Source organism: Zootoca vivipara, chromosome 7 (assembly GCF_963506605.1).
Source record: "Zootoca vivipara chromosome 7, rZooViv1.1, whole genome shotgun sequence".
In the NCBI taxonomy this organism is placed as follows: domain Eukaryota; kingdom Metazoa; phylum Chordata; class Lepidosauria; order Squamata; family Lacertidae; genus Zootoca; species Zootoca vivipara.
Genome location: NC_083282.1, coordinates 23,652,309 through 23,671,933, shown reverse-complemented (window position 1 = coordinate 23,671,933; position 19,625 = coordinate 23,652,309). Strand labels below are relative to the sequence as shown.

Below are 19,625 nucleotides of genomic sequence, written 5' to 3'. Positions count from 1 at the left end.
AGGACTCCCCCCCCCCCGCTCTTCCCAGGACTTTTTTCCACTCCAGCCGAGCGCCTGAACGGGGAAACCTCTTGGCATCGGGAGGCCTGCCGGCCCCAGAGCGTCATGGGCTGCATGGCCCAAGGCTGAGCGGCGGCGGGAGGCCCGCGGGCCCTTCCGCGCTGCCGGGGCGGCGGATGGCGGCGGGAGCGCTGCTGGCCCCTTGCGAGCCGCTGGAGCGTCGTGGGCTGCATGGCCTGAGGCAGAGCGGCGGCGGAAGGCCTGCAGGCCCTTCCATGCTACCGGGGCGACAGATGGTGGCGGGAGCGCTTCTGGCCCCTTCTGCACCACCAGAACATTGTGGGCTGCATGGCCGCCGGGGCGATGAACGGCAGCGGGAGCGCTGCTGGCCCCTTCCGCGCCGGGGGCGAGTTGGCAGCTGATTGACAGGCGGCCTCGCCAATGCCTGGAGGGAGAGGGGCGGCGAGGAGCACGCGAGGGAGACCCCACCCCACCCCACCCCCTAATGGAAACGGCTCGGGGTGGGGAGGCAGGAGCACTTCAGGGAGCGCTGCCGTGGCGCTGCCGTCGCCGCTTTGCCCAAGAAACCCGCGGGGGTGCTTGTCGGGCGGGCCATGACGAACTCTCCCCGTTCCCTCTGGAGACAGGGTGCCACCGCCTCCTCCTGGGGCAATTCTGCGGGACTTCAGCATAAAAGCACATTTCCTCAGAGATGTCGCGCGTGTGGCTGGCTGGCTGGCTGGCTGGCTGGCTGGCTGGCTGGCTACTCGAGTTTAAAGGTGCAGAGGATTCCCGAAGGGGTTCCCCTCGCGTACCCTCGCCCGCCTCCGCACGCGTTCAAGCGGGAAAGGAAGTTTGGCTCCTTGAGCTGCCGCCCCTTATGAATGCGTGTTTTGGTGTTGTGGACAAGGGTCTCGTTTCCCCCTCATGGGACCGGGATTACGCAGGCATCTTTCCGACGACCTACTTGCCATTCACCCCGGAGCCTTTCGCGTCTCTCTCATCTCCCCCCCCCCGCTCTCCCGCCTCCATTTCGCGCCCGTCGGATCCCATGTTAGCGATGGGATGGATGGCAGCACCCCGAGCCAGTAAGGTACTGTACCGTAATAAAAACCTAATAAAAAATTAAGACATCCCCTGAAAATAAGACACCTTGTGTTTTTTTGAGGAAAAAAGTTATAAGACGGTGTCTTAAAAAGGGGGAAACACGGTAGGGCCATCTAACGCAGCATTCTCTTTCCTGCAGAGGCCAATTGGATGCCTATGTGAAGACCAAAAATGAAGTACATCTTGTTGTTTGCCTCTCCTACATGCAGTAATTGGTATTCACTGGCATCTTTTGCTTCATCTGCCCAACACTGTCCATTGGGTTTGCGCAACCCAGACTTGCCCCGCTAATATGCACTATGTTTGTGAACCATTCCTTAATGTTGTCATCTCCTAGTGTCAGTTTCGCGGTTAAATTTCCTCTGCATACATACCAGGTCTACTGCTAGGAGTCTTCAGTCTGCACACAGCAGAAGTTAACGCTCCATGGATTGCATGCTGCATCTTCTGCAGAGAGGGACTTTGATTTCTAACTCAAAAGCTACTGCATCTTGCTGCAAATGTTCTATAACCATGTAAGACGGGTCAGCGAAGTTTTTGTGGCTTGGGCAGGTTCACGGTCCCGCAGACGCCGCAGTGGGCTGGAGTGTGCGTGCACATGCATGTGCAAATGCTATTTCCGGTGTGGAGGAGATGTGCATAGCTTTCCATTGGCCTCAGGAGCTTCCTGCAGCCAATGGGAAGCCAGGCAGCGTCGCAGAAGGCAGTCCCCCCTCTGCGCCAGTTTAGTGCGGTGCACGGGAGCCAACCGAGCAGGCGGCTAGGGTCCCCAAGCGGGCGGCAGGGGTCCATGGGCCGGTCAAACTACCCCCATTGGCAGCTTTTGGCCCATGGGCCTTAGGTTGCCGAGCCCTGATGTAACAGATCTTTAAGCTGCCTGTTATATTAGCCAGGGCAAGCATATGAAAGAAGGATAATTCTGGCAGGAGCAGACGGGGGTAATCTTTTGTAATATGGCGCTCTGTGCGAAGCCAAAATTTGACACCCTCAAAGGGATCTCTTCAATTATGGATCTTCTCAAATTTGCACCTCCTTGGCTAGGCCCCTCCGTGCAGGGAAACCTCCCCCCCCCCATCACCCTAAATTCGGCATTGATTCCGGATTCTTTATTTCTTTGACTGAAATGTTATGCTTTCATTATTTCTAATGAAACCTTAGTTAATAATCCTGTGCTCTTAACTGGAGGAGATTCTGTGTAATCTTGTCTCATCCCACGTTCACACCTTTTGTCTTTTTAGCCTACTTGCTGCAAAAGTATGTGTTTAACCTGAGGTGGACGGAATAGTCGGAGATGGAAAGATGGCAGCATTTCGTTGACCATCTCTCCCTGATTATGAAATGCTCTTTCCCAGAGAAGCTTGCCTGGTGCCAAGCATGATGTATTTTTAGTGCCGCATTAAATTGACTTTAGATTCTTAGGGTATATTAGTTTTTACGCTTTATGTATATTCAGTTTCTTGTTGGACTGCTGGTGAGTGTGTGTGTTTAACAGGATCTTTGGAGAGTTTTAAATATTTTTTTCTATAGGTTGCTCTAAGTCTTTGGACGGTAGAGCAGGGGAAGGAAACAGTGAGATGCACTGCTGCTTTAACCCAAGAGGCCTTAGGTAGCTCACATGAAATGTTTCAGGTGTTGTTGGATTCCAACTCCCATCAGCCCCAGCCAGCATGGTTGGTGGTCAGGGATGATGGGAATTGTAGTCCAACAACATCTGGAGGGCACTACGTTGCAACAGTTGGTAGCTTTTGCATCATTTGTGTCTTCTAGGATGAATGTGTAGCTTCAGCCCCCCCCCCCCCGGGATTTACTAATCTGCTCCAGGTATTTGGATAAATTTCAAGGTGCTTCGTTAGTTTTTTAGTTTTTTTAAAGATGGGGACAGCTTGTCAAATGTGTGTGGAGAAGTGCAAAGAAGAGAAATGGGTGTTTGATTCAGAAGCAAATGCACGTGTCATTTGGGGGGTAGTGACTGAAGGAGGCTGAGTTCACAAAAACATGGCACTGACCCCCTAATTAAAGGTGCCTCTGTATGCTCCCAGGAGTTTCGGGTGATCTTACAGAAAACCTGCGTCTTGTCTTGTTCTGCAGAATGATTTGTAATTCAAGGCATGTGGGTTTAAATGAAAAAGAAGGTTGACCCCAATGTATTTAGGCAGAGCACAGGACAGAATCAGACCTGCTTTCCCAAAGCTGCTTGAATTCTCATGGGCAAAACACAACTCCAGAATCCAAAGAGGAGGTAATGTAATGCTGCTTCTCCTCCCTCTTCCAGCAAGAAGCATTCCAGTTGGAAAAGCAGGAGAAAAAGTAATCTTAAACAAAAACGGGGGAGCAGATTTTGTGGGGTTAAACTTTTAAAACGACAAGTCCTCTTCCCCCATAATCCTAGAGCCACATTAAGAGAGGGGAAGGAAATAGACTTTGTTCTTCCCTTCCCCAAATGCTGCACTTTTCCCCATAAGAATGAACAGCAGCTGTTCAATCTATGGGAGGAAATAAGGGGGTGCCCTTGGGGGACTTGCCCTGTTGAATAAACCTGTGCAATGAGACACAAACTTGGACTTGTCTTTACAGCTTGCAATCAGTTTATTGGTCATGCTAGAGTGTGGCAGGATACACACTCTTTCCTGCATAGGCCAAAGTCATTATTTGTTTATTGCGTTGTTGGAAAGCCTGTCAACCCCACAAGTGATGATCAAGATTTTAGCAGTCCAGTCAGCATACTCTCCCAAAGGGGAGAAGAATTTTGCAACCTTAATTTAGATGACTGTCTGATAACGGAGTGTTACAGCTTCCAGGCAGGAAGATTATCTTGTATTTTCCTGGAATTATTATAAATTGACTAATAAATACAGACAAGTTTCATCTGATTGCAGCGCACAGTTTAGAATGTCTGTCTGGAGGTTGTTTTCAGAACAGATTTGGACAAGAGTGTTTATGCCTTAAAGGACACAGCATACACTTTAACACTCCATAAATTCATGCATATTGCCAAACAAGTCTCTCAAGGAAATAGTTACCGTATCTGGAAGTCTTCCCCCCCCCCCAAAAAAAGTAGCCTGAGTTATTTAGCTACTCAGAGGCTATCCTGTTTTTCTTGTTTTTTAAACACCCTTGCCCTTTATGGCTTTCTTGAAGGTTGCATGACACTTTTGTCTGTCTTGTTGTAAAAGACTTTGAGAACTGATGAGGCTATTTTTGTATTAGTGTGTCATCGTTGGCAGTAAATGAACGCTTTAGAGGGGAAAACCAGGAAGCGATCCAGAGGGTTGCTCATTCTAAGTCTGCATCACAGGATCTTCAAGTTATAATCTGGCATGTTTGGGTTCATGATTCCCCCCGCCCCTGTGCATATCCACATGCACTTGTATTTCATGCACCTGTGTTTCATGTACATCTTCTCTCGCTAGGTCTGCTTGAATCTTATTACACTGGGATAATGTGGTACTCTTTCAAATGCATAGTTGCGAGTTTGCTTTTTAAATAGGCCAAAAAGTAACACGGGGGGGGGGGCAAACAAAAAATGGTTATAGTTGCAGCATGATCTCCGTTGCATGCATGGACCCTCCCTGTAGAATAACTAGTTTCCGAAACTATTGAATCATTCTAGGTGATTGTGCATAGGAACATAGAAAACTGCCTTATACTGAGTTAGGCAATTGGTCTATGGAACCCAGTATTTTTTGCATGGTCTGGCAGTGGCTTTCCAAGGTTTCAGGTAGGGATTTCTCTCCCAGCCTCACCTGGAGATTCTGGGGATTAAACCTGGAACTTTTCATCTACCATGGAGGTGTGGCTCTTCCCCCATTATCAAATCTGCAATGACTAGTTTCTTGATCAGCAATTTGTTTCCTAGTCAGCCAATTTCAGAGAGATTGGGAACGCTGGGCCTGTCTGGAATTGCCCATCCTTTAAAGCTGCCTTTTTTAATTCTAGAATGACAACTAAGAAGCCAGATGGCAGAAGCCTCATGGACCAAGTTTGGTTCAGGGATGTTGCATTGTAAAGTACTATTTCTCTAGCAGATGTGCTATTAGGAAAATACACTTTTAAGATGTACCTGGGATATATATTTTTTCTCCTGGCTGAATTAATTTGTGATAACTGCTGCTTTTAAAATGTCTTGGATTTTTGAGTGCCCGGTACTCTGTATATTAAAATATAATTAGGTTTTTAGTGTTTGGCGCAGCCTCACTTACCCAAATGATTGAGATGGAGGGGCAAGTAAAGCAATGCATTGTGGTATAGATTTCGATTGTAGGGCAGGCTTCTGTTTTGCTACTTGTTTTGGCTAACTACTTAAGGATAGGCACTATGAACTTCATGAGATCTGGTAGTCAAAACCACATTTTGAATTACGCAATGCATAAAACTTTCTGTGAAGCCTGATCCTTTGCAGGCGTCCTCAGAGGCAAGTCCCATTGAAGTAAGTGGGACTCCTTCCGAAAAAAGCATGCATGCGATTGGAGCCTGGTTCTCTTTTCCTAGGGTCGTGTATTCATCCAGAAACGTCAAAGAGTCTGAGCAAGCGATTCTCAAGAAAGAAATATCAAAGCCTAGCTCCACAAAGGAACATGAAAGTGTGGACGTCAGCAATCTGCAAAATGGTGAAATATTCGCTGGACAGTGCCTAGAAAATCATGAAAGGACATCTGGTTATCAGTATTCCTTAAGCGGAGCCCTAGAAACAGAAGCTGCTGCTTCCCCTTTTATTGCAAATGAAATTCCTGGAGAAGAAGCTGCTGCTGCTGCTGTTGATGCTAAAGGCAAGGCAGTTGTGTCAGGTGAGGTTAAACCGGTGGCGTTTGGATTTCCTTTTGTTACTTAAATGCCAGTGTGGGTTTGTTAACCATCTGAAACAAGGTTTGCCGTTGCTGCGCTCGCAGTGTCGAGCTTAATATTCTTCACTGTAGCTTGGCTCCTGAGTAATGAACCTTGTGTTGTTTAGACAGGACTGTAGGGATGTGTAGCCACAGCAACTCTTACACCCACCTATTGTGTAAGAGCAGAGATGCTGTAGTGCCAAGCCTTTTGTGGAGTTACGGAGTTTGCTTAAAGCATTGTTAGCTCACTCTTCCGTTGGAAAGGTACCCTGAGGCTCACACAAGATCAATAAAAACAATAGCCAAGGCATATTGTAAGCCTGCAGGCAAGATATAACAGTGCAATTCTACACATGTCTCTTCAGAAGTCCTGGTGAGTTCATCTTTTTCCAAAGTGAGAGTTTCGGATTGCAGACCATTTCCCGGACATGAGAAGTGCCAGTCCATAATGCCTTTGGGCTCGAGCTCCATTTATTGACCCTCATCTAGCCCACAACTGTTCAGATTAGGGCCGGGCGATATCTGGTTTTCAACATTGTGATATCACCAGCTAGACACCGTGATATATCCATATATCACCACGTCTGAAATAAGGGTGGAGCTATGTCAAGGCATTGGCTGGCATCACGGTTTCTCCTGCATCATGATTTCTGCCGGTGCCTACTCTCGTGATTCACTGCCCCTCTCTCAGGCGAGAGCTGAGCCGGCAGAGTTACCACGGGCTGCAGGAATCGAGAGAAGCATTGGCTGGCTTCGCGGTTTCCCCCACATTGTGATTTTTGCGTAGTGCACTCCCACACTGTGATTCACAATATATTGCCAGGTCAAAAAATTATGAAACTGATATCACGATATGGACTTCAAACTGATTTTGGACAATATATGCATATATCGCCCAGCCCAGATCGTGGACAGCCTCCCCTGACTCAGCTGTTACTTAGAAATAGGTCTGGGTGGCATCAGCCCCCAAACAACTAATGACCACACCTGGTGGTTTTATGTTGGGAACAAGTGGTATAGTATAGTGCAAACACTATGGCCCTGAAACCCATGACATAGCTGCCAAGTTATCCCTTTTTTAAGGGATTTTCCCTTATGCTGAATAGGCTTCCTCGCGAGAAAAGGGAAAACTTGGCAGCTATGAACCCATGATCCCAATGCTACTCTTACTGACCGGACTGTGAATTAACATCTCTAGGGGAGGCCTTGGGGGTGTTCTGGATGCTTGGGGAAGTCTCAGGGTGTATCCCTGTCTATGGAATAAACTCCCCTACAAAGTGCAGTAAGCGCCAGTGTTAACATTTGTCAGCCACTGAAGACACACCTCTTTCCCTATGCATTTGGGAGGGATTGAGGTTTTAGAGATGTTCAGAGATCCCTTTTTATTACCTGTTTCCTATGATACTGAAGCTGTATATTTTATTAATGTGAAATTCCACAGAGCTTTTCTTTTAGGATGTGTTTCTATTCCAGGACCTTATGGTGTAGGATGGTCTCATAATTAAGATAAGCGAGTCATTTTTTCTTTGTTCCAGATGATTCTAAAATAGAAACAGCATCTCGCTTAGGAAAAGACCTATTGATGCTCTGCAAGAAATCTTGGTTTTCGGATCTTACTATATGGATTGACAAAAAGCAATTTCAAGTGCACAGGTACTTCAAGAGAATGTAGCATTTTTTAAAAAAAATGGGGTGGGTGGAACAACGTTTAGAAATGTCTGTGGGTTGTATTTAATTAAGCTATACTTTGAGTCAGTGGAGTAGACCCATTGACATTAATGACTTAGGTTAGTCATGCCCATTAATATCAGTGGGACTACTCTGAGTAAGTTGCATTGCATACAGTCCAATATGTGTGATCTTCGATGGAGAAGAGCTAATCTAATACTAGATGAAAACTGGCATTGATTCAGCAACAGTGTGTTGAGTTTTGAAATATTCCCCTCCTGCAAGGAAAGCTTACTTTAGCGAATGAGAGAAAAAGAATACAGCTGTCTTGCTCCTTAAAGCTCTTGGTCCTCAAAATAAATAAGCAAACCTTTTACCAGAATAAATCATATTGAAAACATTGCAGAGTGTTAATAGCTGAATTACTGTTAAGCTGCAGATCTGCCCTCCAAAGAGGTATTTCCTCATTTGGAAGGAAGATGAAAGATCTGTGATGGGGGAAAATAGTGGTGTTCCGTGTTCAAAGTCGGAGAAAACCCCAGGTGCCCAAGAATTTGAGAGATTCTTCCAGCCTTGTTTTGTGGATAATGAAAATGAATTGTGGATTAGCTGTTAACTGGAGGCATTTCAGAATGGTAGCATTTTTCCACATTCTGTGACAAATCGGATTAAATTGCCAGGGATCCTGGGAGAAATAAGTATGCAGTGAGCAGACACGCATTAGTAGGTAAAGGGCAAATAATTTCAACCTTTTGTAGCAGCTTTCCTAAAATAAATATTTGTATCTAGTAGAATAATGTTTACTCCCCCCCCCACACCCCACCCTTCCCTCTCTCAGGGCCATTTTATGTGCCAGATCTTGTTACTTTGCTGCTATGCTGAATGGGAGCTGGGCCGAAAGCTCTCAAGAGCACATCACTCTTCAAGGGTAAGTTGTTTTGCAATTCGTATGGGAGCAAAGGTAGGCAATTTAAAATCACTGCAAATGCAGAGCAGCCATGCTGCATACCAAGCAACTCAAATTAATCTGACCTGACTCTTTTATTTGGTGCAATATATTTTGAGCAACAGTCCTAAATTTTGGCTAGTGGGAAACCTCTGTGAATTGAGAACCTGCATCTATCTATTTGCATCAAACCGCCAACAGGAAGAGTTAAAAATGGGAAAGTTCTGCATTGCAATTAAATTCAATGAGCAAGTAACGTCCCTTCTCTGCTTTTACCATGACTTGTTGGCCTATTAGATGGGTAGTAAACAAATTATAAAGGCAATGTTGGAAAGACATTGCTGTGTCTTGCCTCCCTGGAACAAATTCTTTGTAGGGGAACAGTTAGGGGCAGGGGTGCCAGCTTGCGAGGGTGACGGGGGTGGGCAGCGCCACACGGGTGAGCATCATGCCTCCGTCAGCACTGATATGAACCATGCGTAAGGCTAATGGGAACCCATTTAAAACCACAATTGCATATCCTGGTTTAAGGGACGCTTTAGTTAGCCTTGAATCAGTGCTGGCAACTACTCAGCCATACTTGGGAGTTGGGGACTGCTGCTCTAGAGAGGAGTGCAGATTCTTGAGGCTTTTCCCCATTTTACACTGGGCTTGTACTGGTCACTGTAGGTCTAACAGTTTAAGCAGGTTTTTGTAGCCATTTGTACAATAAGAGGAGCGCACATGGCAAATAGCAAAGCAAGCTGGCTGCCTTGGTTCATGGATCACTTCACACTTGACTGTGGATTAAGAATTACGGATTCCTAAAACTCCAAATCTGCTTTCCTTGTCAGCTTAGAATAACGCATTAACTGAGCATTCCTTGTACAGGTGCTCTGACTTTTAATTTGTGCAATATTATACAGCCTTCCCTTTGAATAAGATCCATCTCAGCATCGTGAGATTTCCCTCTGAGTAAACATGAGGTTTGCTGGGCACACCTGTGGGGATATAAAGCTGTCATTGCACTGTGATGACGAAGTGACAATAAAAACTAGCTTTCTTCTGCTCTTACATATTGTGAGGGACAGGGGATATCGCGAAGTCCCTCCCCTCCTGAGTTCAAGCCCAGCCCCGAGCACAGGGGAAAGCAGAGGAAGCTCCGATTCCAGCGGGGAAGCAGGAAGTCGGGTCCGAGGCTCAGGCAAGGTAGCGGAGCCAGGGTCCCAGGTGGAACAGGAAGGGGCCAAGAAGGAGGGGAGACCCATCCCCCCAACTCCAGAATTACGCAGGAAGAGGAGGGGAAAGAGGATGGGGCTTCCAAAGCTTTTGTGTTGGGGAAAGACGCGCCAAAAGTCATTCGGAGGTTCTGAAAGCGACTGACAACATCACTCTGTGTAAATAGCAATGAATTCCTCACTGTAAATACGCAGCACCAATAAAAGAATAAAATGCAGAGCTGCGTAGCGTCGTTACTCTGAAGTAGCCTGATCCGGCCACTGTGACAGCAACCTCCGAATCTTTTTTTGGGCTACTTTGGAGTTGCCGGGATGAGTGCATCAGAGGCGGAGAAATGGCGGCAGATCGCGGAGAAAGCCCAACAGGACCTGCAGCAGCTGACGTTGGAGGCGCAGGGGGAATTAAGGGCAGCTAAAGAAGAAACCAAGAAACTCCAGGACGACCGGGTACAACTTGCGGAACAGGTGAGAGCGCTCCAGGAAAGAGAGCAGCAATTAAGGGCGGTGGCGGTAGACCTCCAAAACAAACTGGATGCAGAGAAAAACAAGGCGGGAGGGGCACCCCCAGTCCAAGTGCTGCCAGGAAGGAGAACCGGGACCCTAGTAAGCAAGTTCAATGGAGACCCGAGGGAATATCATGGCTTTGAGACTGAGATTGTGTATGCTCTTGAGCTGCACCATGATGACTTCCCTGACGATGAGCACAGGGTAGCGTTTATTGTGGAGCACCTGACCGGGGCAGCCAGGGAGTGGCTAAGACCGTTAATCGCAACAAAGAATCCTTGCATGAAAAATGTCAAACTCTTTCTAGAAGGTTTGAAAACGATGTATTCGTCAGATAGTCATATGGACCAGACTAAGGAGGAACTGCATAATTTGCGCCAAGGAAATATGACAGTCCGCGCATATTGGGCGAAATTCACCATGCTGGTGCACAGACTGGGGTGGGAACTGGAATCAGCTCCAATGCAAGCAGCGTTCTACTTGGGTTTGAGTGAGGAGGTGAAGGATGAGCTCTCGAGAGGTCCAAAGCCCAGTAGTATGGATCAGCTGAGCAAAGCGGCTCTGGCGGTGGGGGTGAGACAGGAATCCAGGTGGAACGACAAGCAAGCAACGCGCGCAAAGCGGGCTTGGTTCCCACGGTCGCAGGAGAAGCCACTCCCCCAACAGCCCTTCCAAGCCACGCCTGGAGCCAGCCAGGACCAGGAACCCATGCAGATTGATAGCGCGCGCGCGCGGGCTTTTCAAACCCCAGCGGCGCCAAGACGCAAGGAGGGAAGGGGAGGGAACTGCTTTCTCTGCAACTCCCCCCAGCATCTCGTCAGAGACTGCCCACATCGCAGGGAGTGGCAAGGAAAGGCGGGAACGGTGGTGCCTTCCCCCACTGACGCAGCACCACAGCAGGGAAACGGGAAAGCCTGGCTGCAGGAGACAAGGGGCGGCAGCCAGGCACAGTCAGCAGAGAACAGCCCCAGCCCACCCACCCGCACAGAGAGGAGCAGAGCCAGCCCACCCCTCCCAGAGCAGGAGTGGTTCTAGAAGTCACGCTAACGCTCCCAAATGGCTATCCATTGACGGTCCTTGCCTTAATTGACAGTGGTGCCTCAGCCAACTTCTTCTCGAGGGACTTTGCAGAAGCGCACCAGATCCAGCTTCTGCAGCTGGATTTTCCTCTGCACGTGGCAACCATTGACGGCCGAGAGCTGCTGGGAGGGGCCATCACTCATCAAACCCCCCCCATGAGGATGACAGTGGGAAGGCACTCAGAGACACTGGCTTTCAACGTCACGACCATCTCAGACCCCCCCATCGTCTTGGGCATGAGCTGGCTGGCGCGCCACGACCCCTCCATAAGTTGGCACCAGAGATGCATCACGTTTGGGTCGGACTTTTGTCTGGAGCATTGCATGCAGCACCAACCAGGGGAGGGGCCTCCGATAGCCACGGTGGCCACCATGCACGTCAAAGGGGGTGAGGCGATACCCAAGCCGTACTGGGACCTGCAGGAGGTCTTCAGCGAAGCGGAGTCCGACCACCTACCCCCACACAGGCCTTTTGACTGCCAGATCAACCTGGTGCCAGGGGCAACGATACCCCCAGCCAAGCTGTACGCCATGTCAGATCAGGAACTGGAGGATCTGCGCGCTTTCATCGACAAGAACCTCAAGCGGGGGTTCATCAGAGAAAGCAAGGCAGCTGGGGGCAGCCCGGTCTTCTGGGTGGACAAGAAAGACACGCAACAGCGCCGTCTTGTGGTGGATTTTAGACGGCTGAATTCGGTGACAGAGCCAGTGGCTTTCCCCATGCCCAGAGTGGACGATCTCCTGACAGCGGCACGCAGGGGCAAGATTTTCACCAAGCTAGACCTGAGGGGGGCGTACAACTTGATCAGGATCCGGGAAGGCGATGAATGGAAAACCACAATGTTCACGCCTCTGGGCTCTTTTGAATATCTGGTGATGCCCTTCGGGTTGCAAGGGGGCTCAGCATGCTTCCAGGCCTTCATGCACCACGTCCTGGGGTCCCTACTCTTCAGGAAATGCCTGGTATTCCTGGATGACATCCTTATCTACTCCGATGACCCTGTGCAGCATGTGAAGGATGTCAGGGAGGTGTTGCAACGCCTGAAGGACAACCACCTGTATGTGAAGCTGGAGAAGTGCAAGTTTCACACCAAAGAGGTGGACTTCCTGGGCTACAAGCTGTCAGACAAGGGGCTGGCGATGGACAAGGACAAGGTGCAGGCCATCCTGGACTGGCACAGCCCCAGGACGCGCAAAGACGCCCAACGCCTACTGGGCTTCGCCAACTTCTACAGGAAGTTCATCAAGAACTTCTCCCGCGTTACGGCTCCCATCACGGACTGCCTGAGAGGCAAGCAGAAGTTCAGGTGGACACCGGAGGCGCAGGCAGCGTTCGAAAGCCTCAAGAGGGTGTTCGCCTCAGACCAGAACCTGTTCCACGTGGTGCAGGATGCGCCCCTACGCATTGAGACAGATGCTTCGGAAAAAGCTGTGGGCGCAATTTTGCTGCAACTGGACGCCAACAGGGAGTGGAGACCCTGTGCCTTCTTCTCCAGGAAGCTGACCCAGCCAGAGAGAAACTACACAGTGTTTGACAGGGAACTTCTTGCGATCCACGCTGCGTTCCGGCACTGGAGACACTTCCTGGTGGGCGCCAAGCACCCCATCCAGGTGTGCACGGACCACAAGAACCTGGAGTTCTGGAGAACGGCCAGGGTGCTCAACCAGCGGCAGATACGGTGGGCAGAGTTCTTCTCGAACTTCAACTTCTCCATCCACTACATCCCGGGGGAGCAGAATGTCAGGGCGGATGCCCTCTCCCGCAAGCCAGAGTACATGGAGGAGGAGGCGCCACCAGCACCAAGGCACATTTTCCCCCCGTCAGCATGGTCCTGCGGAGCAGCAGTGGTGAGCGAGGCAGAACTCACAGCACTGACGGCAGCGGATGAATTTGCCAACCGCATCTTCAGAGAACTGAGAGGGGGGAGGGAGCAGGCAAAGGACTTTGCAGAACGCAGGGGGCTGCTTTTCTACAAGGGTGCACTGTACCTGCCCACCACCCAGCTTCGACGTACGGTCCTCAAGCAGATGCACGACAACCCAACGGCGGGTCATTTTGGAAGGGACAAAACCGCTCACCTAGTCATGAGACACTTCTGGTGGCCAGGGGTGAGGGAAGATGTTCGAGACTATGTACGGGGCTGTGACACCTGCCAGAGGGCAAAGGTGGTCAGAGCAGCGCCAGCAGGATTGCTGGAGCCCTTAGCCACACCACACAGGCCGTGGGAAGTGGTGTCCATGGACTTCATCACAGATCTGCCTTCTTCCAGGGGCAAGACCGCAGTGTTGGTGGTGGTGGACCTCATGTCCAAAATGTGCCACTTTATACCGTGTGCCAGGGCGGTCTCTGCAGAAGAGACAGCCAAACTGTTTGTTGATCACGTATTCAGACTGCATGGATTACCTTTAAGGGTTATTTCGGATCGTGGCCGCCAATTTGTTTCCAGGTTCTGGCGGCGGCTCATGAACCTCCTGCAGGTGGAGGTCAGCTTGTCGACGGCTAGACACCCGCAGACCAATGGACAGGCGGAGAGGGTCAACGCCATTCTGCAGCAGTACCTGAGATGCTACGTCAGCCAGCGGCAAACGGACTGGGTGGATCGCCTGCCACTGGCAGAATTTGCCTACAACAATGCAGTGCACGTCTCCACAGGGGTGTCGCCCTTTAAGGCCAATTACGGGCGCGACCTCAGATCTTTCCCAGAGAGGGAGGGGGAGGAGGAGGAGGAGGGCCCACAGGCTGAGGATTGGGCAGAGGAACTGGAGACGGTGCACCAGCAGCTCAGAGAACACTTGGAGAGGGCCAAGGAAGCGTACAAAAAGGGGGCAGATCGCCACAGGCGACAAGGGGAGGTCATCAGGGTGGGGGACAAGGTTTGGTTGTCCTCGGAGGGCCTTCCCACCAGAGGGAGGTGCAAAAAGCTGGCACCCAGACGGCTGGGCCCCTTCACGGTCACGCAACAGGTCAACCCGGTGGCATACAGGCTGGCACTGCCAGAGGATATGAGGGTGCATCCAGTGTTTCATAGATCGCTGCTGTCGCCGTACAGGGAAAGCAGCAGGCTCCGAGACAGCGAACAAACCCCCGAGGGAGGGGGGGAGAGGGAAGGCAGGGAGCAACTCAATGAGGCCACGGCCATCCTTGATTCACGGAGAGGGGTGGGGGGCCTGGAGTACCTCATGGCATGGGAGGATGCTCCACCGTCCCAGAATGAATGGGTCCCAGCCACTCAGATACAGGAGGAATTCTTGGTGGAAGAATTTCACGCCCTCTATCCCCACAGACCCAAGCCCTGGCACATGGAAAGGGAGGGGGAGGAGGAGGAGGCAAGGGAGAGCAGCTCACCATGGCGCTGGGAAGCGGAGTTTGAGGATTCGGGAGACGAGGTATGGGTGTCACCGAGATCCACCCAGTCAGAGGCGGAAGCAGATTGGCAGCACATTTTTACCCCCACCAGCTCGGACGCCACGGACTTTTTGGGATTCCAGTCCTCCCAGGCGGAAGGGGGAGCCTCGCAGGACTGGGCGGAGGTGTTCACACCAACGGGCTCGGAAAGCACTGAGTTCTTAGGCTTCCAGTCGTCACCGACACCTGGGGGGGACCTGGGGAGGGGAGAAGGGGAGCTTGGAAGGGGGGTGGATGTGAGGGACAGGGGATATCGCGAAGTCCCTCCCCTCCTGAGTTCAAGCCCAGCCCCGAGCACAGGGGAAAGCAGAGGAAGCTCCGATTCCAGCGGGGAAGCAGGAAGTCGGGTCCGAGGCTCAGGCAAGGTAGCGGAGCCAGGGTCCCAGGTGGAACAGGAAGGGGCCAAGAAGGAGGGGAGACCCATCCCCCCAACTCCAGAATTACGCAGGAAGAGGAGGGGAAAGAGGATGGGGCTTCCAAAGCTTTTGTGTTGGGGAAAGACGCGCCAAAAGTCATTCGGAGGTTCTGAAAGCGACTGACAACATCACTCTGTGTAAATAGCAATGAATTCCTCACTGTAAATACGCAGCACCAATAAAAGAATAAAATGCAGAGCTGCGTAGCGTCGTTACTCTGAAGTAGCCTGATCCGGCCACTGTGACACATATGTTGAACATGGTTCTGTATACCTGGTGGTGTGATGCTGGATGCTTTTATTATTATTATTATCAACTGACATCCTAGAACTTTTGATCGCTTGGGAGCTTGGGGACACTTCCCTGCTGGAAGTCAGGCAGCACCTATATTTCTTGAAAAGGGGGGTGTCTGTTTCACCAGCGTGTCTCAGTTGTAACCACATTCTCACTATTTCTGATGATGGAGCTTAAGACCTGTTGACCCGGTTCAGCCAGAATGCCAAATCATGGTTTTGTTCTATGACAAGCACGTCCAACCACAAGTTGGCTGTGATCTCCCAACAAGTATCAAAAACTGGCAGTGATCTACCACCATCTGAATTCATTTGTTAAATAAATGGATCTTTATTTCACAGACACAGTTGTTATGTTTGGATAGTAACTAAACAAGTGAGAAAAGTCAAACTATATTTTTATATTAGTTTGCACATATCTGAGGAGGCAGCTTCTCTCTGTCTCTCCCCTCTCAAAGGGAGCCACACAGCTTATGTGGATCCCAATAGTGTCTGCCCTCCCTAAGCTGCACTAAGCCCGCCTCCCCTCTTCCAGCAGCATTGTGCAGACCTCTCCCCAGCTCCCTCCCTCTGTCTCCCTGTGCGCGCTGCTCAGGGTTGCATTGCTGTGGAGACTGGCAGTGCCGGGGGCTGCTCCTGCTGCTGCATCTGAGGTTGGAGAGAAAGGCCCTGCAATCGACCAGAAACAACCCCGCAGTCCACTGGGGGCTCGCGATCGACATGTTGTACATGGCTGTTCTATGAGAACAAGTCTGGAAGAACGCTTGGGCTCACATGCACCTTTCTCTTATGCGCACAGAGTAATTGGTGTGTCATTGTTTGCAAACTGTTTGTTTGTGCTTGCCCCACAAATGAGGATTGCAAGCCCAGATTGAATCTGGGGCCACCTTGGCAAATCATCTTATACACTGGCCTGCCCCTTTGTAGATTTTCCTGCTGCTGTTATAAATGTTTGAGAGTACAGTGCATATGGCTTATCCTGAAATAATGAAAATGCTGTTTAAGAAACCAGCTGTCAGGACAGCAGGGCTACTCGTTCGTGCTGTTTTTATGGCTACCTCATGTGTTCGCATGCAGCTAGACAACTGCGTTGATTTTTTTTTTGTCATTTAACCCAAAATAACTAATTTCACTTTTATTGAATGCTCCTCAAACATATTTAACTTTGCCACATGTTGCAGTATGTACAGTTGTTCCTGTTTATCACGTTGGAAGCTATACCCTGAAATGCAAGCTTAATTCTCAGGAACACGGTGGGTTGGGTTCTGAGTTGCCCTTCGTCCTCGAGACGGCTCCTTCCACTCACGGAAAGCATTCTAATTCAGCAGAGGTGCTGGCTGCAGGAAGCGGGTGGTGAGAGAGAGAGAACTCTTGCTGATTCATCATGCAGTTCTTGATGGTCCTCTGACCTTGCAGGGAAGACTTTGCAGAAAGAATTTGGTGAAAATGGCCTCTGGGCAACCTCTGGGGGGCATTCTAGATCCATGCAACCATCGCAGGTGTTTGTGTTCACTACAATAAAATTGTATTTGTCCCACTGCAATAAAATATACATTCCTCAATACTTTTGTATATTCTGTATACTGACCCATGACTTACTCTGTGACCCTTCCAAGCATGGTCCAGATTAGATTGACAAGGCAAAGGTAGTTGGAGAAGACACTGGGTGCATCAAATGAGTTAACAGCTGTTCTCCCACACACATCACCCCTCCCCCCAGCATAATTCCAAAATATTCCATGAATGGCAACCAGTAGAAGTCCCCACCAATGTGTGTATGCAAGGAAATGGGGAGGAGGGGAAATGGGAACCTGTGACTCCTGGACCACTTTTTGCGGTACTAGACCGTGGTTTGGTATGTGTTCTGAATCTTCCTGTTATGGCTGTATCTGCCTCTGATCTCCTCTGGAGGAGCTTACAGTTTTAATCTCTTAAAAAAGGCATTTTAATCTGCTGAAGATTTCCTCGGAAAGCCTTAGAAATAAGTACAACCCCTACCATTTTAGTGATGGGGAATCTCATAAAGATAATTTAATCTTCAGATCTCACAATCTTAAAAGCACTTGTTCCTAAGCAGTCTTGGCACACTTGACTGGGCGGTTAGCAAATAAGAGGCTTCGGGGTTGTAGCCAAGGACTAGATCGCTGGAGCTCTTGTGAAGCTGTTCTTGTGAGAATCCAGCTTTTCACATTATTAGCTGTTGGGGAATGTGACCCATGTATAATTTTAGATTGCATTAGTGGTATTACTTTACCTTGATGCGGTTTCGTTTTATAATATGACAGGGCTCGGTGAACCACTTAGGGTTTATAAAACGTGAACCACCTATTTTATTTCACAGATGCTGGTGTCTGTAATGATTTTTCTGTTTTGCAGCTTAAACCATGTAGAGATGACTGTCGTTCTGCATTTTATCTATGGAGGAGTTTTGGATTTCCCAAACAAAGCAGATGCTGGGTATGTGTCAAGTTTTGTTATTTTTAATTGCATACCATGCCCGTTCTGCTTCCACCATTCCACATTAAAATGGAAAGTATGTCACAAAGTCTATAAACTAAAATGGCAAGAGTGCCAGAAATAATTATTATTGCACTATAATTATGTTTGAAATACTGCGGAAAGGGGTGTGCGTCTTATTTTTCTCGGCAGCTGAGCTGATGGGGTAGTAGCGATGAAGGATGCTCTGTGGCAAGCAGGGGAAATGTTTGGTACTTGGGTTAACCTGTTTATTGCTGCAGTGCACTATGAAGGGTCTGGAAAACCTGCCATTTTTAAGTTCATGTGAACTGCATCTCAATCACGAAACCCGAAATCCCATCCATGACCTTTGCCCTCTTTAAGTCCTCCTCTTCCTGGATGCTTTGTAACCCTTTTACCAAGCCTAATGATTAGTCAACACATTCAAAGTGCCATTGCTCCATTATATGAAGACATGAAGGAGTGCATCAAACTTTGTAAAGCTAAACAGATGTGGGTCAGGTTCATTCCTGAGTGGGAGACCATCCAACCTCTGCTTAAAAACCTCCAATGAGGAAGAGTCCATCACCTTCCAAGGGAGTCCGTTCCGCTGTCAAACGGCTCTTAACCATCATAAAGTTCTTCCTGATGTTTAGTCAGAATCCCCTTCTTTGTAACTTGAATCCACTTGTTTGGGTCCCACCCACTGGAGCAGGAGAAAACAAGCTTGTTGAATCTCAGGACCACAATACCGCAAGGATTGCCTCTCCCCACATAAACCAATTGGGAGTCTGTGATCATCATCTGAGGCCCTTCTTCATCTGCCTTCTCCATGAGAAGGTGGCAACACAAAAGCAGGTCTTTTCTGCAGTGGCTCCCCACTTGTGGAATGTTCCTCCCAGGGATGTTCGCCTGGCACCTTCATTATACATCTTTAGGCACCAGGCAAAGACATTCCTCTTCAACCACGCCTTTGGTTGATACTCTACGGCAGGCATGTCAAACCTGCGGCCCTCCAGATGTTTTGGACTACAATTCCCATCTTCCCCAACCACTGGTCCTGCTAGCTAGGGATCATGGGAGTTGTAGGCCAAAACATATGGAGGGCCGCAGGTTTGACATGCTGGCTCTACGGCCTTTAAAATGTGTTTGTGGGGGGGGGGGTATTGTTTTCTTTTGTCTTCGTTCTATTTATTTGAGCTTTTATCTTCTATTTTCATTTTGTGAACTGATCTACGGATGAAGCGTGGTATATAAATGTAATAAAAAACAACAACAATAATAATCTTCAATGTGACAGCCCTCTAGATATTTGAAGATGGCTATCAGATCTCTTCTCAGTCCTTGAACTTTGGCAATGCCTTTTTCTTGGCTGTGAAAGGATAGAGAGGCCCCATGTATATGCTGGAAACTAGCCACCCGTACAAAAGTAAATGTGCATTCATTGTTCCATCTACTTTTGCCTCTGGCCTCTTCTGTCACTGGTGTGTGTCCCCAGAAGGTTGCTAAAAAGGGACTGAAAAAAAAATGTTTACCACCGCAACGTATAGCATGAATTACCAATCTGAGGTTTATATAACAGGGTTCCAAGGCTTACACCTATTTTTTTCTACTGGAATACTAGATCCCTTTGGAAATGTTGCTTTACTTTCCTCTCAAAAAAAATTATGAGTGATAATGCAATCATTTAGATTCACTTGTCTGAATGC

At 49.1% G+C, this 19,625-nt stretch overlaps 1 protein-coding gene across 1 annotated transcript in view; it reads left to right on the top strand.

The window, feature by feature from the left end:
• The window catches only part of BTBD8 (BTB domain containing 8), a gene marked incomplete at its 5' end in the record, with an annotated part of 53,327 nt that overhangs the window by 11,786 nt on the left and 21,916 nt on the right, over nucleotides 1-19,625 (top strand). The window contains 4 exons of the mRNA XM_060277456.1: nucleotides 5,596-5,891; nucleotides 7,466-7,583; nucleotides 8,437-8,526; nucleotides 17,836-17,916. Coding sequence (XP_060133439.1) covers nucleotides 5,596-5,891; nucleotides 7,466-7,583; nucleotides 8,437-8,526; nucleotides 17,836-17,916 — 585 coding nt within the window. The remainder of the gene's footprint in view (nucleotides 1-5,595; nucleotides 5,892-7,465; nucleotides 7,584-8,436; nucleotides 8,527-17,835; nucleotides 17,917-19,625) is intronic.